We start from the raw sequence: 26,564 nt of genomic DNA, 5'->3' as shown, positions 1-26,564 counted from the left end.
GTTTTTTTATTTTTACTTTTTATTTTATTTATTTATTTATAAAAGATTTTATTTATTTACTTGACAGAGAGAGAGAGCGTGAGAGAGGGAACACAAGCAAGGGGAGTGGGAGAGGGAGAAGCAGGCTTCCCGCGGAGCAGGGAGCCCGATGTGGGGCTCGATCCCAGGACCCTGGGATCATGATCTGAGCCGAAGGCAGATGCTTAACGACTGAGCCACCCAGGTGCCCCCCAAAAATGATTGCAGTTTTTTTAAACAACAAACATATTAAAATGAAATTTTAAATAATGCTTAAATGTATAAAGTAAAAGTTTCTTCTTAACACCTCCTACCTTCCCTCCACCCCCTGCCTTACTTTCTGTGAGTATGCAGTTTCTTTTTCTCAGCTAGTTATCTTATTAGCGTCAGTCCCTATTTGTGTGACAGAAGTTAGCTTTTGATTTGTTGCTTTATCACAGACTTTCTGTTAATTCAACTAAGACGTTCAGTCTCCTATCCTTCTACTCTGTTTACATACTTCCTCACACTTAAGGGAATAAGTTGGGGTTAGAGTAATTTCCTTTTCTTTTTTAGCCTTTTTAAAAGTTGCAAAATACAGTCCATATGAAATAGTACATTAATCTATATTCTTCTTGGGATTTGTTTGGGCTTCTTGACAGTACAGAATATCAGTATCTTTCGCCAGTTCTGGAAAAATTCTGAGCCATTATCTGTGCCCCAGTGTCTCATTTAGTTTTGTTTTCTCATTGTTTGGTCACTGTACTGTATTCAGGTTAATTTCTCATTGCTTATGTTTCACCTTAAAGCAAAAGCTCATTGAGTTCTTTGCCTTCATCTCTGCATTGTTGCCTTACTGTAAGCTTACTTACTATGGGGTTCCCTCACTAGATGCCCTTTGTATATTTCCTCTACTGTCCTTAATTGCCCTCAGGAGGAATATTTGTCTGACGAGTCTTGTATACTATCACCAGAAGTGATAGTTCAAAATGTGTGTGCCCCTTGATCCAGTTTTTACTCATGTTAAGAAAAGTACAGAGTTGTATGTGTAAGAACGTTGATGGCTTCGTTGCTTGTCTGTGGGGAGCCTTGGAGGTCTCTTCAATGTCAGCGGACAGAGGACATGTAGTGGAGTACAACACAGCTTCTGTAGAAGCATGAAAGAGCCATATGTCTTCTTGTGCAAAGATATCCATCATCTCATCTTTCCATTTGGGGAAGCGTATTAGTTTTCAGATGACTGTGATGTGATCCTTCTGGTTATACCCATATGTCCTGACCCCGGGGCATACCATATGGGACTGCCATTGTATGCAGGTAGCTAGGTTGCTGAATGCCTGCCATTGGAAGTGTCTGCTCTAGTAACTTTTGACTTGGATTAATATTTGGAACTGCTATTTGCTTTCTTTGTGCCTGGCATCTTTATTTATTTATTTATTTTTTAAAGATTTTATTTATTTATTTGAGACAGAATGAGAGACAGAGAGCATGAGAGGGAGGAGGGTCAGAGGGAGAAGCAGACTCCCTGCCGAGCAGAGAGCCCGATGCAGGACTCGATCCCGGGACTCCAGGATCATGACCTGAGCTGAAGGCAGTCGCTTAACCAACTGAGCCACCCAGGCGCCCGTGCCTGGCATCTTTATAGTTTGGAGCTTTTCACCAGGAAGTCACATAAATTACAGTTTTGACTCTATTCAGAGGATTCATTCAATGACCAGTGTTTGTCAAGGTGTGTGCCAGAGACTGTATGGGGCCATGGGAATATGGTAAGTAATAAGACCTGGCCCCTCCTTGCACAGAGATTACCATTTAATCATGTAGTTACACAAGTAAATGCTTTTGGAGATAAATGCTCTGAAAGACAGCTCTATGGGGGCCTGAGACAAGGGTTTCTGACTTGAGCTGAGGTATCAAGAAAGTAACGGTTGAGCTTGGAGCTGAAGGATGATAGAAGTTTCCTGGGTGGTGTGAGGATCAGCGTGGAGGGAATGTTTACAGAAGGTCTGTGACGGGGAGGCACCAAGCCTTAAACAGGCATTGTTGCTGGGGAATCGAGAGTGGAGGTGGGCAGGCCTGGGCACGGTCAGTTGTAGGCTGGATAATAGCCCTCCAAGACTTGGTCCACATCCAAACAACCTGTGGCTGTGGTACATTCCAGGGTAAAAGGAACCTGGCAGCTGGGATTAAGTTAAAGAGCTTGGATGGGGTGATTGTCCAGGGGGCCCAGTGTCATCACAGGGTTCTTCCACAAGAAAGGTAGGAGGATCAGAGTCAGTAGGATGAGATATGATAGTGGAAGCCTTAGTTTGGAGTGATGGCAGAAAGGGCCCCACAAACCAAGGAATGCAGGTGGCTTCAAGAAGCTGAAAAGGTATGGGAACAGCTTCTTCCCAGAACCATCCATGCAGGAACCATCCATGCAGCACCTTGAGCTTAGCTCAGTGAGATGGATTTTGGACTGCTGACTTCCGTCACTGTGAGAGAGTGTGTATTGTTTTGAGCCACTTAGTTTATTGCAGGAGCATTAGAGAACTAGTGTGGCTATACTGGATGGGGCTGGATGAGAGAGGCATGACCAGTGGCAGAGGCTGTGGGCCATAGCTAGGAATTTTGGTCTTGATGCTCAGAGTAGCGGGAAGCCATTAAAGGTTCTAGGTTAATCCTGGGATGAGTGCGAAGGGAGGAGGGGGATGTTGTATGATTAGAACTGTGTTTTGGGAAGACCACCCTGGTCCTATTGGAGGGGGTCCGAGCGGACCCAAGGAGAGTTAGGAGGGGTGGTCCTGTCCAGGGGAGACTCACTGGTGATGACCGGCTGACAACAGCAGGGGGAGGGGGCAGGCATGGGATGGACTGCACAGGGTGTGGTAATGGGTTGGATCTGGGGCGAGGGAGGGGCTGGCCGTGGGAGGCAGGAAGGTGCTGCTCCACGTTTTGACATGCCTCTGGAGCACTGGGGAAGAGAGCTGAGGTTAACACGTGTGTGTGCACACAGCTGTTCCTGTGTCTGGGTTGGTATGTATTAAAGCCAGGAGATCACACCCATACCTCCAGTCCCAGTCTCACACCACAGGTTATATCCAGTTATAAAATACTTTGTCTCAAAATACTTTTGATTTTGGCATGATACAGGTACTACTTCATCTAAGTAAGTGGTTTAAAAAATTATTTCTAGGGGAACCCTCTTACACTGTTGGTGGGAATGCAAGCTGGTGCAGCCACTCTGGAAAACAGTGTAGAGATTCCTCAAAAAGTTGAAAATAGAGCTTCCGTACGATCCAGCAATCGCACTACTGGATATTTACCCCAAAGACACAGATGTAGTGAAAAGAAGGGCTCAATGTGCACCCCAATGTTCATAGCAACAATGTCCACAGTAGCCAAACTATGGAAAAACCCCAGATGTCCATCGACATCTGAATGGATAAAAAAAGCTGGGGTTCATAGATACAATGGAGTATTCCTCAGCCATCAGAAAGAATGAATACTTAACATTACATCGATGTGGATGGAACTGGAGGGTAACATGTTGAGCAAAATAAGTCAGTCAGAGAAAGACAATTATCATATGGTTTCACTCATGTGGAATATAAGAAACAGCACAGAGGATCATAGGGGAAGGGAGGGAAAACTGAATGGGAAGTCATCAGAGAGGGAGACAAACCATGAGAGACTTTTTTTAAAATAATTTTTTATTTTAAAATAGCTGTATTAAGGTATAATCAACATACAATAAACTGCAGATACAAAAGAGTACAATTTGGTAAGTTTTGACATCTATACATTGATGAAACTGTCAACACAATCAAGATAATGAGCATGGTCATCACTCTGAAAGTGTTTTCATGTTCTTTTTAACCTATCCCTCCTGCCTCTTCCCACCCCTCACCCCACAACACACTCCTAGTCATGTCTCAAGGTAACCTGATCTGTTCCTATAGATTGTGTTTTCTAGAAATTTATATAATCATACAGTATGGATTCTCCATGAGAGACTCCTCTAACTCTAGGAAACAAACTGAGGGTTGTTGGAGGGGAGGGAGGAGGGGGGATGGGGTAAGTGGATGATGGGCATTAAGGAGGGCACATAATGTAATGAGCACTGGGTGTTATATGTAACTGATGAATCACTGAACTCTACCTTGGAAACTAATAATGCACTATATGTTAATAAATTGAATTTAAATTAAAAAATTATTTCTAAATATAAATCCTGAATGCACACTCAGTGAGTTTCTGTAAATTGCATTAGACTAGTTTTATATGTTAAAGGTAAATCATTTTAAAGAAATTGAGATCTGATGGCATTTCTGAATTGATTGATCTTGGTCCCAAATTGTGGACTCCTGCAGTGTTTCTGTTGCTTTCCTTTTTTTTTTTTTTTTTTTTAAGATCTTGTTTATTTATTTGACAGAGAGCGGGAGAAAGCGAACGCACAAGCAAGGGGAGGGAGTGGCAGGCAGAGGGAGAAGCAGACTCCCCTGCTGAGTAGGGAGCCCGACACGGGACTCCATCCCAGGACCCTGGGATCATGACCTGAGCCGAAGGCAGCTGCTTAACTGACTGAGCCACCCAGGTGCCCCTCTGTTGCTTTCCTGCAACGGTTTTGAGTTTGTCCTGGGATGGTGTCTTCGGCTTGTGATTAAATGCTACCGCCCTTTTTGTGTGGTAATATTTTTAGTTGTTGTTTCCATCTTACTCATAGCTTTTCTTTTGGTTTTAAGAGAATGGCCTGTGTGGAATATATAATAACTGCAAAGGGAAACATGTTAAGTTTAATTTTATATTCAGAATGCCATTCCGTATTTGAAAAAGTGATATGTAATGGTTAAGTCAGTAATGTAGTAATTAAACTTATTTTATGTAATGTACAGTGTCTAAATTTTAAGTAAAGAAATGTTGGGCACCTGGGTGGCTCAGTTGGTTAAGCAACTGCCTTCGGCTCAGGTCATGATTTTGGAGTCCCTGGATCGAGTCCCGCATTGGGCTCCCTGCTCAATGGGGAGTCTCCTTCTCCCTCTGACCCTCTACTCTCTCATGCTCACTCTCTCTCTTTGAAATAAATAAAGTAAAATAAAATGTTATATATTCCAGTTCAAATCTATTATATACTGTTTGGAACCCCTAACTGCTGAATTTTTTTGTTAGATTTTTATATATGCTTGATGAGAATATGGTAGGGTGACTTAATGAAGAGAAACTAGAAGTTTTTATGGTTTCCAGTTTTTTCCAGTTCATGTAAAATATTGTAATATTAGGATAAAAAGATAAAAGGAAAATAAAAATAGTGAATTTTGAGCTTGACGTATTTCTCATGGCACTTTTGGATTACACTTTGCCTTATGTAGTTTGCTGATTTTCCATAAATTACCCATTTTCTTCTCTTTGAGAACTTAACCAACGATGCTTTTCCTGGTCACCTCCCTTTGATTTTGTTGCTGATGCACAGATGAAAGAGCCATGTGGCCCTGAACATTTCCCTGTTTGGTTTCCTGTCCCTCTCTGGCGGTGGACTCGCAGGCAGGACTTGATTTGTGCTGGGTGTGCTTCAGCCAGTGACCTAGAAACGTCCAACTGTGTTTGTGTTCTGTGGAGGAAGGGCTAGGGTTTAGACAATAGAGTTAAGACTTTCAGTATTTTTTTCTGTAAGATTTCTGTCTTTAAGTAGCAACCTTCAAAATGCATGTAATCAAGGAATGTAAGTCACATCAATGTTGTCAAAGTAATGGCTCTGTTAGCAGCACAGTGAACTGCGTCTTAAAGTCTCTTAGCAAACAACATAGCTGCTGCCTTTTTGTAATTCTAAGAGTCTTTGCTACCTTGGCGCCTTTTTGCAGAGCTCCTCCTGCCTTTCTCATTCCCACTCTGTCCACACTGCTTGTTCTTCTTGCAGTGGTGTTCCAGCTCAGGAGCCCTCTGCTGCTGTGTGCATCCCTCTCCTATATTACTGATTGATAAACCTGCCAGCATCAAGCATGGGAACGTGTTTATTTTTCCCCTATTTTTGTAAATGTCTGAGTTCTTACCTTTGTGGTTTGGCCTGGATACCCAGCCACCCTTCAGAGTTTGAAATAATTTAATGAACTGTTGGAACCATTTTTAAATCAGAAACTGTCCACGCACTGAATTTTGCTCCAACTCAATGTTTGGCAGGTAATGTGGTTAATTCTAAGGACTCCTTAGTTGAGAGAGCCTTCTGGAGGGGTGAGACCAGGGGTAGGTGTACCACTTGGGAAAACAGGGTGACATTGGTGATGGAGTTCTTCAAAAGCTGAGCAGATTGATGGGAGGAAAGCAAGACAGGAGAATGGAAGAAGAATACATGTTTTTGAGAGTCCCAGAGCCAGTTGTGCACTGACGAGAGGATCAGAGAGCTGAGGGCAGGATTTGGAGAATCCTCCTGTGGCTGTGGCCCCTGGTGCCCTAGGAAGAGTGCTGTTGTCCACAAAAAAGCTACCTTGGTTCTGAGAGATTATAATAGGTCTCGCTTCTCTGTTTTTAAAATTTGGAACAAGTACTACACACCTTGATTCAAATATAGGAGAATAGCTATATTTTAATTATTATTAGACTAGTTATGAAACAGAATATGTGTATCAGGTGGGAAGGGACTATGGCAGAACACAGGAGGAGGAGATGATGGGGCAGAGAAATGAAGGGCTGGGAGGAAGAGGGCAGGCGTTGGGGGAGATACTGAGGAAGGGGAACGAGCTCTAAATTTGGAAGAGGTGGGAGCGTTTAAAGAGTATTTTTTTGGAAGTAAAAACTTATTTCCCAATAAAAGTTTGCGTCCTGGGGCGCCTGGGTGGCTCAGTCGGTTAAGCATCTGCCTTCAGCTCAGGTCATGATCCCAGGGTCCTGGGATCAAGCCCCACATTGGGCTCCCTGCTCTGCGGGAAGCCTGCTTCTCCCTCTCCCACTCCCCCTGCTTGTGTTCCCTCTCTTGCTGTCTCTTCTGTCAAATAAATAAATAAAATCTTAAAAAAAAAAAGTTTGTGTCCTGTAAATTTTGATGACTTGTCAATCCGTCAAGTGATGATTTTTGAGGTCCAGAATTTCTAGCATTGCTGGAGAGGGGGGGTATATTTACAGGAGGATGATAATGGTCAGAGCGCTGCATCATGCTTCTTTATCAGAGTCAAATTGCTCATTTTCAGGATACCTGTAGTTCGTCAGTGGTATTTCGTGTCTATGAATTTATTTTAGTAGTAAGAAACTAACAACAGGGCGCCTGGGTGGCTCAGTCGTTAAGCATCTGCCTTCGGCTCAGGTCATGATCCCGGGGTCCTGGGATCAAGCCCCGCATCGGGTTCCCTGCTCGGCCGGAAGCCTGCTTCTCCCTCTCCCACTCCCCGCTGCTTGTGTTCCTGCTCTTGCTATCTCTCTCTCTCTCAAATAAATAAAATCTTTAATTAAAATAAAAACGGTGCATTCTAAATTTGAAATAAAAGTTTGTTCTTTAAGCTAACCATTTTAGTACTGTTAACCTTAAAAAAAAAAACTGCCAGTTATTTTACCAGCAAAAGATGGATTTATCTGGGAATAACAATTTCAATCCACGACAAGCAAGGTAGAGAAAAACCTGAGAACAAAGCAGAGGAGGCTCTTTTTTGAGGGGTGGGGAGTGGGGTTGTTGTAAACGGAAAGTCCACTGGAGTAAACAGAGCTCAAAGTATAGAGGTTTCTCATTGGCTAGGCTGGACCATCTGTCTTTGGCTGAGCCGGGACCGTCTCCCATTGGCTGGGCCGTGACGGTCTCTCATTGGCTGGGCTGTTGCCAGGGGAGGAGGAAACCTTCCTTCGTCCTGCTGGGAAGGTAACATAGTATCCATGGGCAAGGGGCGTGTCTTCCTGTTGGGTCTGCTGTGGTCAGTGAATGGGGGGCGGCAGCGCTGCTCCTGCCGGCCTCCTGAGGCCATTCTAAATGAGGTGTTCTTCACTAATTTTCAAGGTACCATTTTCAGGTGATAGGTACTGTGCTTGCCGGTCTTTCATCTTAGGAGGTGGTGCTAAGCCTACCACGTTGATGGCTGTGATGGAGGTGTAAGTCTGCTCAGCTTGTATAAATGATTAATAGTGGGTACTGAGGAAATTTACTGGTTACCCTGCTTGCATTGTTAGCCTGTAGAATGTACTTTTGCATTTGTGTGCGTGTACATGTATATGCTGTATATATAGATTAGATATAACTATATATAGATTAGACATAACGTTGGGTTGTTTACCTTCTCCTTTTTCAGATACTTAATTGTATTTGTTTGTTTTGTCTGAATACAGGTGCAAGGCCATCTTCGGCTAAATTAAGCAATGTGACATGCATCCCAGAGACAAATTATAAATATCCTGATTTGCCTATAAATCGATGTAAGGAAGAGGTAAAATTATTTTTGTCATAATATAATTCTGCTGTTTGAATAAATGTCTGAGGCCCAACTTTTTGGTTTATAGAGAGAAAGTGGTGAGGTGTCAGGCAAGCATAAATGGCTTGTGCCAGACACTGGGGCGGCCAGAGCAGCATGTGCCCGGGCCTCATAATAACGGTGTTGATGGTCTTCCTTTTGGCTGTACTTTCATTTGTTCAGCCTTCCCTCCTCTGAGATAGCTGTAGGGAAACACCTCTGCAGTCCCCAGGAGAGCTGCTTCTTGGGAAAAAACTCACTGCCAAGTCTTTTTGTAAAGTAATAATGTACCCTGGCCACAGTTCTCTCTAACATTCTACTGGCCTATTAATTGATTTGATCAGTCATTGATATATCATTTTATTAAACAATGCTGGGCCAGATAATTGCAGCAGGCTGATTACGCTTTTAATTATTTACACGTTTTTAAACCAGGTCAGAAATGAGCATGTTGAAACATTTAACATACTAGTGGAAGGATCAGTTACAGATAAAACTAAACCATAAATGTTCCAAATTTAAGGTTTGTTTTAGTGAGCCGTAAACTTTTGTGGAATATATATTCTTTATTAATTTTTAGAGGCTTAAACTCATAATTTGTATTCCCTGACCATAGCAATTGCCAGAGAGATAAGAGCTTAGATAAATTTAGGGTGGAGTCAAGGAGTGGTGGGTAGGAATTAGATTGGAGTTTTAAAAATGCTCCATACAGTCTGTAAGTGATACAGTGGAAATTAATTGAAAACGCATCTGCAGAATTTCAAATGAAATTTTAAAACCAGGGCCTGGGTGGCTCAGTTGGTTAAGTGTCTGCCTTTGACTCAGGTCCTGGGATAGAGTCCCGAATTGGGCTGCCGGCTCGGTAGGGAGTATGCTTCTGCCTCTGCCCTTCCCCTCGGCTTGTGCTCGCGCTTATGCGCGCTCGCTCTCTCTCAAAAATAAATAAAATCTTTAAAAAAAAAAAAAAATTTTAAACCACCTGAGGGTAATAACAGCAGTACTTTCATGTTTCTCAGAATTATATAAGATTCATTACAAAATTTTAAAATAATAGGTCTTTAGACTTTTTTAGACTATGGAAATCCTTGAGTGTTTTCATTTTTTTTTAAAGATTTTATTTATCTGAGAGAGAGAGCACGAACACAAGCCAGGGGGGAGGCAGAGGGAGAAGCAGACTCCCCGCTGAGCAGGGAGCCCCACGTGGGGCTCGATCCCAGGACCCCGGGATCATGACCTGAGACGAAGGCAGCCGCTCAACCGACTGAGCCACCCAGGCGCCCCAGGTGTTCTACGTTTTTGGATGGAGATGTGGAGGCCTGGAGCGCTGGGGCTGCGCTGGCTTGGCTTTCTGTGGCTGTTAGCAGTTCCTGTGCTCAGCGGTTGGATTGCTTTTCCGAGTAGCAGCCATTTGTAGCCTTCTTTCTCTCTATTGTGATATTTAGATGGTTAGGTAATAATTTAACTTTTAAAGATGAAAGGCAGATAAATCCTGAACATCCTCCTAAGATAAAGTTTTTGACTTCTAGGTAATAGTCTATGTCATCATTAATTTTGTGGCAATTTCAAAAGAACTTTTTTTAAATTCTAGGTTATTTCTCTGATAGAAAGTAATTCTGTGGTGGTTATACATGGTGCCACGGGTAGTGGTAAAAGTACTCAGCTCCCACAGTATATCCTGGATCATTATATTCAGCGCTCTACCTACTGCAACATTGTTGTGACCCAACCTCGGAAGATAGGGGCCAGCAGTATTGCCAGATGGATCAGTAAAGAGCGAGCCTGGACGTTGGGTGGACTGGTGGGCTATCAGGTGAGATTGAGAGCAAGACGTCTCCCTCCTTGTGAATTCTTTATTCCATATAAGTTGATGATAAGATGTGGTTATTTTCTTCTGGAAATGGAAATGAAACCAGTTGCTTACAGAGCAGAACTGTGGTGTAATTTAAAAAAAAATAGTGAAACTGAATTTCTTAGCCAATTTCTTTTAAAGATTTTATCTATTCATTCCAAAGAGAGTGAGGGAGCCCGCGCACGAGTAGGGGGAAGTGTAGAGGGAGAGGGACAAGCAGACTCTGTGCTGAGCATGAAGCTGGATATGTGGCTTGATTTCCGGACCCTGAAGATCATGACCCAAGCCAAAATCAAGAGTTGGACTCTCAACCAACTGAGCCACCCAGGTGCCCCTGAAAATAGTGAAACTGAATTTCTTGGTAATAACTTCAGTTTCTCAGTTGAACAGGAAAGAAGTGAGAATTCTCAGACTCATGGGTTTTGTAATTTTTCTTTGTATGTAGAGGTCTTCGTACACTGTTGTCTTAATGTAAAAATGATACAGATGAGACATTACTAGATAAGCCATAGTTCCCCCCCGCCGAAAAAGAGAAGAAAAAAATCAACTTGACAACAGCTTTTGTTTGTGTTTATTTTTAAGTAGGCTCCACACCCAGCGTGGAGCCCAACGTGGGGCTTGAACTCATTACCCTGAGATCAAGACCTGAGCTGGGATTAAGAGTCAGATGCTCAACCAGCTGAGCCACCCAGGCACTCCAAGAACAATAGTTTTAATTTAAGTTCTGTATTTTTTATTCCCTTTCTTACTTATCTCCAATAATAAATGGACATAGCCTTTTTTGGTAGTTAAATGCAAACCATTTAAACCTGAAAGTTTTCTCCTTTCTCTTTTCCTTCCCTACTTTTAGGTAGGGTTAGAGAAAATAGCAACAGAAGACACCAAGTTAATTTATATGACAACAGGGGTCTTGCTTCAGAAAATTGTTAGTGCTAAGAGTTTGATGGAATTCACCCATGTCTTCATTGATGAAGTAAGTACTTCTTTTACATAGGTCTGCTCTGATATTCATATTCTTATTTTAGAAGAGAACCCTGCAAATTACTGTAAATGTTCCCTCCTTGTAAAGTGTCAAAAAGTACTGTGGGTCTATATCTGCCTTATTCTCTTCATGAATGTTGATTCTCTGTTTTGCTCTTAGTTCTAAAACGCAGGCTTGGAGGTTGGGGACTATGACCACATTCCTTGTTTAGGGTAGGGTTGACAGACTACAGCTCTCAGGCCAAATTTGGCACCTGTCTCTGTAAATAAAGTTTTATGTGAACACGGATCTGCTTGCTTGTTTATGGGTGTGGCTGCATTGCTGCGGAAGAGAACCGTGGCTGCATCAGCCGCCGTGTTCTGCAAAGCTGGACATTCTCACTGTCTGCCTTTTGCAGGGACAGTCTGCCGACCTCTGGTTTAGAGTGTTAGCCCCATCAGATACTGGTATGTAGGTATTTTGTGTGCATCACAGATACTTTCTGTCTACTGTAACAAGAATAATTGGTGTCTTTTTTGTTTTTTTTAAGATTTTATTTATTTGAGAGAGAGAGTGAGAGAGAGAAAGAGCACAAGAGGGGGGAGCGGGAGAGGGAGAAACAGACTCCCCGCTGAGCAGGGAGCCCGACGCGGGACTTGATCCCGGGACTCCAGGATCATGACCTGAGCCGAAGGCAGTCGCTTAACCAATTGAGCCATGAGCCACCCAGGTGCCCTAATTAGTGTCTTTTAACAAAATCAATAAATATAAGATACTGATATAGTCTCCTTTCGGAAAAAAAACTCAAGAGTCTGTCTTTGTGCCAGTCTTATCTTTCTGGGTTTTGCTCAGGATGGAATATGTAATTGATTTTGTTTATATTTTAAACGAGTTTTTTGAGGTGGGATGATGTTGTATTCAATTTTCCCAGGAGTTTTGGAAATGCCTCCAGCCCACATTCTTTTTTTTTTTTTTTTTTAAAGATTTTATTCATCCATTTGAGAGAGAGAGAATGAGAGACAGAGAGCACGAGAGGGAAGAGGGCAGAGGGAGAAGCAGACCCCCTGCTGAGCAGGGAGCCCGATGTGGGACTCGATCCCGGGACTCCAGGATCACGACCTGAGCTGAAGGCAGTCGCTTAACCAACTGAGCCACCCAGGCGCCCCACATTCTTGAGTTTTAAACCCCAGTATTTATGCCTTAAGAAGCTTCAGCAAAGAGAGAGATTTGTGGAAGGTTGGAGATGGAGCTGAAGACAGAGGCTGAAATGAAGCCATCTGGGTGGCTGTGGAGGGTCAGGTCTCTCTACTCTCTTGAAGTGTGTGTGATCATTAATAACACACATACTTCAGGTAGAGCTGAGTGGGTGCATTTGTTAGCTTGTGTACAGCTAAATGTGGTTTTATAATTTTTATTTTTATTAAAGATTTTATTTATTTGAGAGGAGGTAGAGAGCATGTGCATGCACGAGTGTGGGGAAGGGGCAGAGGGAGAGGGAGAAGCAGACTCCCCGCTGAGCAGGGAGGTAGTGCGCGGCTGGATCCCAGGACCTCAGGATTGTGACCTGAACCGAAGGCAGGTGCTTAACCGACTGAGCCACCCAGGTGCCCCTAAACATGGTTTTAAATTACTAGGGGGTGTTTGGGAGAGTAGAAAGTAGGAAAACGATCTCTTGTTCTTTGCAAAATAGTGTAACGTGCAGTATGGTTCAGGATTTTTCTTTTTTTTTAAACTTATGCTAATTTAACTTTATTAGTGATGCCAAAACCCTCATTTACATTTTTCTTAAAATTATGCAGCAGTTCTCTCCGCTTTACGGATAAAGCTAATAAATACATAAATTAGTATATTTTAATTAAACATTATCCCATGAAGTAATATTGTACACCACTGTCTAATACAAGAACAACTTTCTTACTTAATAAATATTTAATATTAAAATATTAAAAATATTAAAAATCATTAAAAATTAATTAAAAATATTTTACAAATGTTCAAGTACTCTGAGTTCTGTATTTTTAAAGGTTTTATGTTGTTGTTGTACATATGATATAATTCCTAAGCTCCTAGAAAAATGGTGCAAGAAACTAAGGTTACTTTGCAGAAATGCCCTGATAAATGTTTGTTTTATTATGTTAATCACCATGGTTCAGGATTTTTCTTTATGATTTTTGGCATTTTTGAGTGTCTTTGGATTAGATAGGAGGAAATGCAGGTTTCATGGGCAGTGTACTCAAAGGTGGCATTGCCAAGTTCACAGTAGTTACCGCTTATTGAGCCTTAAGTGGAGGGCTCCACACAGCAAATGGTGTTGCGGGGCGCGCCCTGGGCAGTTTACTCTGGAGCTCTGCCGCTGGCATCCTTGTGTATTTTCTGTGTATCCACTGCCTTTCTGTCTAAGTGGGCTTCTTGCGCACACATCCCTGAGTGACGAGGACACCCCATCCACCTGTGTTACTGACTTCAGTCCTTCCTGAAGCTGTGCCGTCATACCTCCTGTTGGCTGCTCTCAGCAAGAGCTTGCTCTGCAGGGCACCGGTCGCTAGCAGAGACCTGTCTTGTCACTCTGTTAACAACAGCTTCTGGCTCTACTGTATCCCTAGCTCCTAGTAGGCATGCCGATAAGTATTTGCTTCAGCAGAGGTTGGATTGCATTATACTTGAAATTGTAGGTTTATAAACTATTGTTCCAGTTGTGTGGGATGATTGAATTTCAAAGCAAATCTAAGAGCAAAGATTGAAGATGGCCACGCAGTTGAAAATGGGATGCTAATGTTTTTAACTTCTCAGCTCTTGAAAAATAATAAACTAGTTTCAGGTAAGCCGTTCATTCAAGAAGCTTTTTTCCGGTACCTGCCTCATCAGGTGCCGAAGTTATAAAGACAGGTAAATCGTGGTTTCTCCTTTCATCCAGTCTCCTGGGGAGACAGATACCTGCTGAGGTATGTGTGTTTATGTGCTGTGGAGGCCAGTGGCAGGGAGAGGGCTGTGGGCATCCTGAGGAGAGTGGGGTCCTCAGAGCGGGAGAGGAGGCAGGGTGGCTTCGAGAGCCCAGGGAGAAGCCGGGTCGTTAGCGTCAGAGTGTGGAGGTCGAGCTAGAAGCTGAGGAGATGTCACTTTGGGGCTCTTCACTGATGAGAGTATTTTTCCTTCTCAAGGAAGAGATAGAATGTTTATGTTGAGGAGGTGTTCTGGAGTCCGATGATAGAATGACATAAGAATTCGATTTATAATGGTGTTTCTAGGATTTCCAGCCATGGACATGAACATTAAATACTTTCCAGCTGCTGTTTTGTTGTTTTTGTTTTTGTTTTCTTTTTTCTGTCCTCCCTTCCCCATCTCCCCTTTGGTGGGGAGTGAGGAAGGGGTAGGACCTGGAACAGACATGGCTGTGGAATAAATCATTGGGCCTTTTACTCCGAGGGGAAGAGAGCTCCCTCTTTCAGACTCTGTAGCTAATCTCTCCACTTTGGCAGCAAAACGTCCCAGAATAGAATCTTCCTGTGCCCTTATGCAATGAGGTATCCTGGCTACGTGACCAAGTAGAGGGTTCTTGTGAAAAAACAGCCCCACATGACCCAACCCTTTGCTGTTGGCTGGTTCTGGGGCCGGCAGAGTAGGGGGAGGCCGAGGGAGCTGTGGGACCTTGGGTGGGCTCTGCTTGAAGGGCTCCCACCTGAGGAGGGGGGAAGTAGCTGCTCTCCCTGAGTGGTAGAACTTGGAGTGAACCATCCAGGGGTGACCCCCTTGACACCATTTCCCCAGTGCTCCTGCAGCTCGCGCTGGTGTCCTCAGCTGACCTGGGTCTGCTTTCCCTGCTTTTGACTGATCTAACTGTTCAGAGACCACCTTAGCCCGCCCTTGGGAACACAGCTCTGCACATCATGGATGGGGTACGCTGCTGTCCAGCCACAGCTTTCACCCTGTACTTACTTGCTAAAATAAGTGTAACATGAGAGTGAGGCAGAGGTGTGTGGCTGGCCAGGGATAGCATGGGGAGGCTGGTCCAGTTGTTCTCTGTGCTGAGGATGTCTGGGGGTGATTTTGGTTGTTAATAGTGATCCGGGGACATGATTGGCATTGAAGGGGCAGGCCCAAGGATGCTAAACATTACTCTGCCCAAATGCCAGTAGGGCCCCAAAGAGAAGCACGGGGGTGGGGGGTGCGGACAGTGACATGCCTCTTCTGTGCCCTCTCGTTTGCGGGCCAGTGTTCCTGGCTTTCTCTTACCTGGGAGTGATACCAGTCCCAAGGAAGTACCTTTAGCAGAGAGAGAGAGCAGATTTGTCCCCAGTCTCCTGGGTGCACCATTAAAACCACTTCCCTCTGTTCGTTGGGCAGTCATGTGTGTGTTGCTTGATATGTGGGGTGCCCCGCTTTTTTATTTTGTAGGTACATGAGCGAACTGAAGAAATGGATTTCCTGCTGTTGGTGGTCCGTAAACTTTTAAGAACAAATTCACGTTTTGTGAAGGTAAATTTGATTTCATGAGTAACAGAAATATTTAGGGTTAAGGCTTATTATTTAGTTTTATTTCTCTTTATTTTTACAGAAACAGTTGAAAGCAGTGACTCTTAAAAAATTTGTTGTCACACATACTTCTCCACATTTTGCTAGGATGCTAGCTCAGGGGCATTTTCTTAGGATCAGAGTATGGAATACTTTTTGGTTATTATGTTGCATTAAATTCTAAAATTTTCTCCAGGCAGAAAATGATGTAATAATAGTTGACTCTAATGAAATGCTGGGTGTTGGTTGAATGCACTGCTTTTGGTTGAAAAATTACCACAATTTGAAGGTATGTGAATATATCTGTAATCTGTTTTAAAAACAGCACCGGAGCACGTGGAAGCTTGAGAGCGGTTATGTGGGCAGCTGTCGTAGAGACTTCTGTTTGGGTTAACTGAAAGTCCGTGGGGATGTGAGCGTTGTTTGCATCTTATGTGAACTAAAAGGAGCACGGTGTGAACCAGACCAAAATAACGAGGGGTTATAATAATTATGCATTCTGGACATAGGCCATCCCTGTGTGTGGGGACAGCTTTCTGAAGGGCAGCCATGGTTGCCGTGAGGTGTCACCGTGTAAAGGGCTGTGACAGGGTTTATTGCTGTTGGAAAGCAAGTTGCTTTCTAAACATAAAGTGTCTTGTCTTCCAGTGTGTCGTCTATTTATTTGCTTATGGAAGCATTTCTTCTCCTTGCCCCGCCCCCAAGATGGGGCTGTCAGCCTCTCACCTGGTGGGCGCTAAATGAATGGAACCTGACATTGCACATGGTTGTCTTATTGCTTGAGGTGATTGTAAAAAGAATGCAGGAATTTGGCTGTTTTATTCCTTTTTTGGACCCTTAAAAGATGACATTAAAGATTGTTCAACAAATTGGGGCCTTTCTCAGTTGTCATGTTAAGACTTTTCTACTTTTAGTTAGATATTGACTTAATTACGTTTTTTTAGTTTTCGGTAGGAAAGAGAACTAAGAGTACTAGTGGATTTTAAAAAGTCTACCACACTGCTGAAAATGGTGGCCAGGAATTTGGTACCTATCATATAAATTGGAGGAAACCATTAGTTAGTTTCAGTATTTTCTTAATTTATTAAGAAACTTATGAAGCAGAATATTTTCTGGGCCAAGAAATTAGAAGTCCGGTTCTAGATGGCATTGTACAGAGTTTTTTGAACTGCTCAAAAATTCTTTTTTTTATTACTTTTTAAAAAGAGAGCTGCTGCCGGAGACTGCGATTCAGGAGTGTGGGCAGGTGGGCCTGAAGGTCTTCCTTTCTGCCACACAGACCCGTAGAGGTTCCTGGCTCTGTGCCGTCCCTGCAGGTGCTGACCCCGCTTCCCCTGCTGGCTGACCACGCTCAGCCCAGTCTCACCCTGCACAAGCAGGTGTCTCGGGCTGCCACGTTGTCTCTTTGGAGGCGAAGCTGGTGGCAGTGTGGAATCTTGGTTGCCCTGAGCAGTCTGACTGATGACCGCATGCTGCCTCAACAGAACAAAGGCCCTGCGTGTCGTTAGCCTCACTATCCTTTGGAAGATTGTGTAGAGATCATCTACTGTGACAGGGTCTGCCCCTTGGGGGCCGTTCTTACATCCAAGTGGCTTCTCCGAGCCTTCCTTCCAACATCAGGCATCTCATCTTAAAGTGAATTCTGGTTAATATGCTTTTAAAATACCCTTTGGATCTAATGTCGAAGGAGAAAATTGGCATATTTTGTATGCCCACTAACTGCAGATAATGCCTGTATAAAGTTACTTTTCTGCTATGATGCACACACCGTAGAGATCCTACTCGCCAGGATGCAGTGGGTAGTCAGCCCCCAGCAGAGAGTTGTGTTTACCCCTGGTGAGCATTTCTGAGGCTGGTGGGTGGTGGGCATTCTTCGTTGAGCTGCTGCCTTATTTAGGGCACATCTGGTGTGCTGTGAGTGCTGCCCCTGTTTTCACGGCCGAGTCTCTTAAAGGTATCCTCTCATACTGCATTTCTGGCAAAACTAACACCTGAGGTGGGTCCCCAATCCTCTGTGTCTTGCTCAGATCTGAACTGGTTCCTCTCGGCTTAGAACCAAGGTTTTCCGACTCCATGTCTACCAGGGCTGCTCTACTCCCTCACTTTCTGTAACACCTCATCTAGTAACTTACTCTGTTTTGTTTTCTTTTACAAAGTTTCATTTTAGATAAATGGTTATAATTCAGCTTTATTGGACATGTAGTTTCTCACTTGATAAAATTATTTAAGATAATAAATAATTTAAATAATAAAAGGTGGTATCTCCGAGCATTCTTCAAACTGCAATAATTAGTATTACACTAGGGATTAAATCAATGTATTCTACTAAAATTTTGAAAATTATTAAAGCAGAAGACAAGCTTGGCATTTTAACAGTATTTCATTTCAGTTATTATTATGACTATTTTATTTGTTTTAACGGTTTCTCTTATTCTGTAGGTAATCCTCATGTCGGCCACCATCAATTGTAAAGAGTTTGCAGATTACTTTGCTGTTCCTGTTCAAAACAAGATGAACCCTGCTTATGTTTTTGAAGTGGAAGGAAAGCCCCATTCAATTGAAGAGTATTATCTTGATGATTTGGGGCACATTCATCATGGCAGGGTATGTTGGAATGCATTCTTTTATAGTGAATGTACTTTTGTGTTTGATTAAGCCTGCTTTCATCAGCTGCAGTTGTTAATACTGTAGCAGAGCTTGAAGTCCCAAGCTGGGAGATGGTGGGGGGTAGGGACTGGAGAAGAATAAGTGGAAGGAACCTCCCGTGTTTGTTGTAAACCATGAGTGTATAAACACTCACATTGTATATTCCGGTGAAAATTATTGACTGGCTTTATACTTTGTTGATGAAAAATGTCAGATTCTGGTCATCTACAGAATTGTGGATTCATTTGGGGGTGGGAGGTAATCTTATTTCAAATTCTATTTTGATTAAACTGCTTCTTTTATTATTTTTTTAAAGATTATTTATTTGAGAGAGACATCAGAGTGAACAAGAGAGACAACACAAGTGGAGGGGGGAGCTGCAGAGGGAGAGGGAGAGGCAGGCTGCCCGCTGAGCAGGGAGCCTGATGATGCGAGGCTTGATCCCAGGACCCTGGGACCATGACCTCTGAGCCAAAGGCAGATGCTTAACTGACTAAGCCACCCAGGCGCCCCCGAACTGCTGCTTTTTTTTTTTTTTTTAAAGATTTTATTTATTTATTTGAGAGAGAGAGAGAATGAGAGACAGAGAGCACGAGAGGGAAGAGGGCAGAGGGGGAAGCAGACCCCCCGCTGAGCAGGGAGCCCGATGCGGGACTCGATCCCGGGACTCCAGGATCATGACCTGAGCCGAAGGCAGTCGCTTAACCAACTGAGCCACCCAGGCGCCCTTAAGACAAACTTTACTGCTCTAGACTGAAGGAGGGACGTATTGTTGTGTTGCAGAACTGTGATAATGTATTCTTATGAACAGCTGCTGTTGAATCCAAATTATTTTCACATGGGTAATACATTCACAGGATTTGAACATCGAAAAGTATGAGCAGGTGTAAACTATGTCCTTCCTACTCCTGCCCTCTGCCCAGCTTCCCTGCCAACGAGAGGAAACCACTGTTAAGGAGTTCTTAGGAAGCATTGTATAAATTGGTATGTGTGCGGGAGCAAATGCAAACCTACTGTCTCCCCTTTACAGAAAGGGCAGTGCTCCTTCTGCGTGCACCTTGCGTTCTCATTCACCCTTTCATGTTTTTTCTCGTCAGTACGTGGTTTTTTCATTCTCTTTTTTAGAGCTATATTCTGTTCTTTCAAGTGCATATGTCATTCTGTATCTCACTAATCTCCAGTGTTTCTGGGCCTTTTTTTTCCCCCCAAGATTTATTGATTGATTTATTTAGAGGGGAGAGGGGCAGAGGGAAAGGGAGCAGACTCCTCTCTGAGGGCTGAGCTGGATGCGGGGCTCCATCCCAGGATCCTGAGATCATGCATGACCTGAGCTGAAACCAAGAGTCCGCCCCTCAACCAACTGAGCCACCCAGGCCACCCCTCTGGGCTTCTCTTATAAAAACAGTGTTGCAGGAGAACAGCTCTGCACGTGTGACAGTGTGTCTTAGAGGCCAGGCTCTCCCAGTCTTAGTAGCACTGTTGACATTTTGGGCCAGTTCTGTGTGGTGGGGGCTGCCCTGTGCATTCACCTTAGGATATTGAATAGCATTTCTGGCTTTGACCCACTGGATGCAAGTAGGGTCTCCCATTGTGACAACCAAAAATGTTTGCAGGCAATCTCTGGGGAGTAAGCTGCCCCCGTTGAAGACCCTGGTGTAGGTGAGGCCTTCCTAGAAAATAAGTTCCCGGAAGTGGAATTGCTGGTCAGATGGTTTATGCATTTGTAATTTTGATGGATGGGGCCAAAGTGCTCTGTCTGGCAGTTTGACTTTTATTACAAACGTTTGTGATGTGAACGTAAACAATAGTCGTGACAACAGTGAGTTGACTGACTAGGTTCCACCTAATGTGAGAAGACACATTTTGTCAAATCTAATTGTGTCAGAGGGAGGCCAGTGATGGCCATTAAAATGTAGCATGTCTTGTTTTTCCAACTTTTTAAATGACGTGTTTAAAAAAACCAAGAGAGTTAAAAGAATTTTATAATGAACACCTCCATATCTATCACCTAGATTCTGTAGTTCACGTTTAGTTTGTAGCATTTAAAAATGTCAGAACGAAGAAACTGTTATATTACTATAACTAAACTTGTATTTATTTAGATTTTATTGGTTTTTCCCTAATTTCCTTTTTCTGTCCTAGGATCCCACATTGCTTTGAGTTGTCATGTCTCCTTAGGCTCCTCTGGGCTGACAGTTTCTCAGATGTTTCTTATTTTTGAGGACCTTGCAGTTTTTAGGAGTACTGGTCAGGTATTTGTAGGATGCCCCACTATTAGAATTTTTCTGATGTTTTTCTCAAGAGTATACTTGGGGCTATGTGTTCGTGGAGGAAGACCACAGGGGTGAAGTCCTATATTGTCGTGTAGTGACCACCAGCATAGCTCATCCCTGGTGATGCTGGCCTTGATCTCCTGGCCAACGAAGTGTTTGCCAGGCTTCTCCCTTGTAACGTTACCCCTTTCTTTTTCTTGCGTGTGTGTGTGTGTGTGTGTGTGTGTCTGTGTATGTTTGCCTGCACATTGTATGCATGTTTGGTTCGTTCCTTTGCTCATTGCCTGTCACCCCTAGTGAGATGTAAACAGGGTAAGGAGGGACATGTCTTCTTCTTTGCTCTTTGGAGACAAGTCACTAAATGCAGCCCATATTCAAGGTACAGGGGAGAGGACGCTTATTTATCATATTTTAAAATTCTGCATTTTCTTAAAAAATTTTTTTTAAAAGAGTATTATTTTTTTTTAAAGATTTTTTATTTATTTGACAGAGAGACAGTGAGAGAGGGAACACAAGCAGGGGGAGTGGGAGAGGGAGAAGCAGGCTTCCCGCGGAACAGGGAGCCCAATGTAGGGCTCGATCCCAGGATCCTGGGATCATGACCTGAGCCGAAGGCAGACGCTTAATGACTGAGCCACCTAGGCGCCCCCCAATTTTTTTTTTTTTTTTTGCATTTTTTGACCCATTTTGGAATGTGAGAGTAGCAGTGGCTTACAAGTCTCTCTTCAACTGGCCATTAAGTGTTGGAATCATTTAGAAGATTACTTAAGGATATGCTGAGGAGTTGGGTCAGGACTGAGCATTTGCCCTCTGAGCCTGCATGATCTGGGCAGCCAGGGCCGTTCACCAGCCAATGGCTTATGTTCCACAGGTTGGAGAATACCTGGTTTTAGCATTCTATACCAAATACTGTGGTACTTAATAGGTGCTTGGTAAATATTTCAAAGAATGAATAATTAAGACCTAACTAGATACTAACTTTAAGCCTTACTAAATTTGTTTTTTGTATAGATTCTGCTGAATGGTTTTTGGAGTCAGAGGACTTTGGTTAAAATTCTCATTTTATTATTGTTACTACTGCCATCATATTACCTGGGTGTACTACCTAATGTCAGTAGGAGAAGCACCCTTCCTTCTGTGGAACACCAGCCTTTCTCCCTTCCCACCTTCTTAAGGACCTTTTCTGATTCACTGTTTACCCCTCCTCGCTTTACCTTAACTAGCTCCTTCTCTCCTGTCCCTTTCTTGTCCCCATTTATTTTTTTCTTTTTAAAAACATTTTTAAAATTCAGTTCATTAATGTATACTGTATTATTAGTTTCAGAGGTAGAGGTCAGCGATTCATCAGTCTTGTATAATATCCAGTACTCATTATATCATGTGCCCTCCTTAATGTCCATCACCCAGTTACCCCATCTCCTCACCCCCCTCCCCTCCAGCAACCCTCAGTTTGTTTCCTGTGATTAAGAGTCTCTTCTGGTTTGCCTCCCTCTCTGATTTCATCTTGGTTTTTTTGCCTCTCGTCTTCTATGCTCCTCTGTTTTGTTTCTTAAATTCCACATATGAGTGAAATCATATGATGATTGTCTTTCTCTGATTGACTTATTTCTTTTTTTTTTTTTAAGATTTTATTTATTTATTTGAGAGAGAGAATGAGAGAGAGAGAGCAGGAGAGGGGGGAGGGTCAGAGGGAGAAACAGACTCCCCGCTGAGCAGGAAGCCCGATGCGGGACTCGATCCTGGGACTCCAGGATCATGACCTGAGCCGAAGGCAGTCGCTTAACCAACTGAGCCACCCAGGTGCCCTTATTTTTTTTTTTTTTAAAGATTTTATTGACAGAGAGAGAGACAGCGAGAGCAGGAACGCAAGCAGGGAGAATGGTAGAAGGAGAAGCAGGCTTCCTGCTGAGCAGGGAGCCCAATGTGGGGCTCGATCCCAGGACCCTGGGATCATGACCTGAGCTGAAGGTAGATGCTTAACGACTGAGCCACCCAGGTGCCCCTCTGATTGACTTATTTCACTTAGCTTAATACCCACTAGTTTCATCCATGTTGTTGCACTTGGCAAGATTTCATTTTTTGATGGCTGAGTAGTATTCCATTGTGAATATATATACCACATCTTCCTTACCCATTTGTCTGTTGATAGACATCTGGGCTCTTTCCATAGTTTATCTATGGTGGACATTGCTGCTATAAACATTAGGGTGCAGGTGCCTCTTTGGATCACTACATTTGTATCTCTGGGGTAAATACCCAGTAGTGCAGTTGCTGGGTTGTAGGGTAGCTCTATTTTCAGCTTTTTTGAGGAACCTCCATACTGTTTTCCAGAGTGGTTGCACCAGCTTGCATTCCCACCAACAGTGTAGGAGGGTTCCCCTTTCTCCGCATCCCCGGCAACATCTGTCGTTTCCTGACTTGTTAATTTTAGCCATTCTGACTGGTGTGAGGTGGTATCTCATTGTGGTTTTGATTTGTATTTCCCTGATGGCAAGTGATGTGGAGCATTTTTTCCATGTGTCTATTGGCCATTTATATGTCTTCTTTGGAGAGATTCTGTTTGTGTCTTCTGCCCATTTCTTGATTGGATCATTTGTTCTTTAGATATTGAGTTTGGTAAGTTCTTTATAGTTTTTGGATCCTAGCCCTTTATCTGATAAGACATTTGCAAATATCTTCTCCCATTCTGTCGGTTGTCTTTTGGTTTTGTCAACTGTTTCCTTTGCTGTGCAAAACCTTTTCATCTTGATGAAGTCCCAATAGTTCATTTTTGCCTTTGTGTCCCTTGCTTTTAAAGACATGTCTAGCAAGAAGTTGCTGCAGCCAAGGTCAGAGTGGTTGCTGCCTGTGTTCTCCTTTAGGATTTTGATGGACTCCTGTCTCACATTGAGGTCTTTCAACCATTTTGAGTCTGTTTTTGTGTGTGGTGTAAGGAAATGGTCCAGTTTCATTATTCTGCATGTGGCTGTCCAATTTTCCCAACACCATTTGTTGAAGAGACTGTCTTTTTTCCATTGGGTATTCTTTCCTGCTTTGTCGAAGAAGTGTCTGTTTTTGTGCCAGTACCATACTGTCTTCATGATTACTGCTAGAAAAGCTTCCATTTTCTGCATGAATGACAAGATGGAAAAACTCACCCCAAAAAAGAGAACAAGAGGCAGTACTGACTGCCAGGGACCTAATCAGTATGGATATAAGTAGGATTTCAGAATAACGATTATAAAGATACTAGCTGGGCTTGAAAAAAGCATAGAAGACACTAGAGAATCCCTTTCTGGAGAAATAAAAGAACTAAAATCTAATCAAGTCGAAATCAGAAAGTCTATTAATGAGAGGCAATAAAAAATGGAGGCTCTAACTGCTAGGATAAATGAGGCAGAAGTGAGAATTAGTGAGATAGAAGACAAAATGATAGAGAATAAAGAAGCTGAGAAAAAGAGAAACAACTACTGGATCACAAGGGGAGAATTCGAGAGATAAGTGATACCATAAAGCAAAACAATATTAGAATAATTGGGATCCCAGAAGAGGAGGAAAGAGAGAAAGAGGGGCAGAAGGTACATTGAAGCAAATTATAGCAGAGAACTTCCCTAATCTGGGGAATGAGACAGGCATTCAAGTCCAGGAGGCAGAGAGAACCCCTCAAAATCAATAAAAAAAGGTCAACATCCTGACATATAATAATGAAACTTGTAAATCTCAGAGACAAAGAGAAAACCCTGAAAGCAGCTTGGGATAAGAGGCCCATAACCTACATGGGTAGAAACATTAGACTAGCAGGAGACCTATCCACAGAGACCTGGCAGGCCAGAAAGGACTGGCATGATATATTCAGAGCACTAAATGAGAAAAACATGCAGCCAAGAATACTTGACCAGCTAGGATGTCATTCAAAACAGAGATAAAAAGCTTCCAGGACAAACGGAAACTAAAAGAATTTGCACTAAACCAGCCCTACAGGAAATTTTAAAGGGGATCCTTTAAGCAAAGAGAGAGCCCAAAAGTAACAGACCAGGAAGGAGCAGAGACAATGTACGGAAACAGTGACTGTACAGGTAAAATACGATGGCACTAAATTCACATCTTTCAGTAGTTACCCTGAATGTAAATGGGCTAAATGCCCCAATCAAAGGACACAGGCTATCAGATTGGATAAAACAACAAGACCCATCCATATGCTGTCTGCAAGAGACTCATTTTAGACCCAAAGACACCCCCAGATTTAAAGTGAGGTGGAAAACCACTTATTATGCAAATGGACATCAGAAGGAATCTGGGGTGGCAATCCTCATATCGGACAAATTAGATTTTAAACCAAAGACTATAATAAGAGATGAGGAAGGAAGGACACTGTATCCTACTTAAAGGGTCTATCCAGCAAGAAGATCTACAATTGTAAATATCTATGCCCCTAACATGGGAGCAGCCAATTATATAAGCCAATTAATAACAAAATTAAACACATTGATAAAATACAATAGTAGGGGACTTCAACACCCCACTCACTGCAATGGACAGATTATCTAAGCAGAAGATCAACAAGGAAACGAGGGCTTTGAATGACACACCGGACCAGATGGACTTCACAGATATATTCAGAGCATTTCATTTTAAAGCAACATAATACACATTCTTCTCGATTGCACATGGAACATTCTCCAGAATAGATCACATACTATCAGAAATCAGGTCTCAACTGGTACCAAATGATTGGGATTATTCCCTGCATGTTTTCACACCACAATGCTTTGAAACTGGAACTCAGTCACAAGAGGAAATTTGGAAAGAACTCATACATGGAGGCTAAAGAGTGTCCTACTAAAGAATGAATGGATCAACCAGGAAATTAAAGACAGATTAAAAAAACTCATGGAAACAAATGAAAATGAAAACACAGTGGTTCCAAACCTTTGGGATGCAGCAAAGGCAGTCCTAAGAGGGAAGTATACAGCAATACAAGCCTTTCTCAAGAAACAAGAAAAGTCTCAAATACACACCCTAACTTTATATGTAAAGGAGCTAGAGAAACAACAGCAAATAAAGCCTAAACGCAGCAGGAGAAGAGAATTAATAATGATTAAATCAATGAAATAGAAACCAGTAGAACAGATCAACGAAACTAGGAGCTCGTTCTTTGAAAGAATTAGTAAGATTGATAAACTCCTGGCCAGGCTTATCAAAAAGAAAAGAGAAAGGACCCAAATAAATAAAATGAATGAAAGAGGAGCGATCACAACCAACACCAAAGAAATAAAATTATAAGAACATATTATGAGCAACTATATCCCAACAAATTAGGCAATCTGGAAGAAATGGATGCATTCCTAGAGATGTATAAACTATCAAAACTGAATCAGGAAGAAATAGAAAATTTGAACAGACCCATAACCAGCAAGGAAATTGAAGTAGTAATAAAAATCTCCCAACAAACAAGAGCCCAGGACCAGATGGCTTCCCAGGGGAATTCTACCAAACAGTCATTCATTCATTCATTCATTTATTATGTTAGTCACCATACAGTAGTACATCATTTGTTTTTGATGTAGTGTTCCACGATTCATTGTTTTCATATAACAGCCAGTGCTCCATGCAGTACATGCCCTCCTTAATACCCATCACCGGGCTAACCAATCCCCCCACCCCTCTCCCCTCTAAAACCCTCAGTTTGTTTCTCAGAGTCCATAGTCTCTCCTGGTTTGTCTCCCCCTCCGATTCCCCCCCCTTCATTTTTCCCTTCCTTCTCCTAATGTCCTCCATGCTATTCTTTCTGTTCCACAAATAAGTGAAACCATATGATAATTGACTTTCTCTGCTTGACTTGTTTCACTTAGCATGATCTCCTCCAGTCCCATCCATGTTGATGTAAAAGTTGGGTATTCATCCTTTCTGATGGCTGAGTAATATTCCATTGTGTATATGGACCACATCTT

At 42.7% G+C, this 26,564-nt stretch overlaps 1 protein-coding gene across 1 annotated transcript in view; it reads left to right on the top strand.

The window, feature by feature from the left end:
- Window positions 1-26,564, top strand: part of LOC102750063 (ATP-dependent RNA helicase TDRD9-like) — a 34,262-nt gene that overhangs the window by 511 nt on the left and 7,187 nt on the right. The window contains exons 2-6 of the mRNA XM_081829818.1: window positions 8,275-8,372; window positions 9,985-10,206; window positions 11,096-11,218; window positions 15,599-15,679; window positions 18,155-18,319. Of these exons, the coding sequence (XP_081685944.1) occupies window positions 8,275-8,372; window positions 9,985-10,206; window positions 11,096-11,218; window positions 15,599-15,679; window positions 18,155-18,319 (689 nt within the window). The remainder of the gene's footprint in view (window positions 1-8,274; window positions 8,373-9,984; window positions 10,207-11,095; window positions 11,219-15,598; window positions 15,680-18,154; window positions 18,320-26,564) is intronic.

This window comes from Leptonychotes weddellii, chromosome 9, assembly GCF_054177405.1.
Source record: "Leptonychotes weddellii isolate Sample4059 chromosome 9, ASM5417740v2, whole genome shotgun sequence".
NCBI classification, from domain to species: Eukaryota; Metazoa; Chordata; class Mammalia; order Carnivora; family Phocidae; genus Leptonychotes; species Leptonychotes weddellii.
The sequence above is the reverse complement of the archived record's forward strand: the minus strand, read 5'-3'. Positions and strand labels throughout refer to the sequence as shown.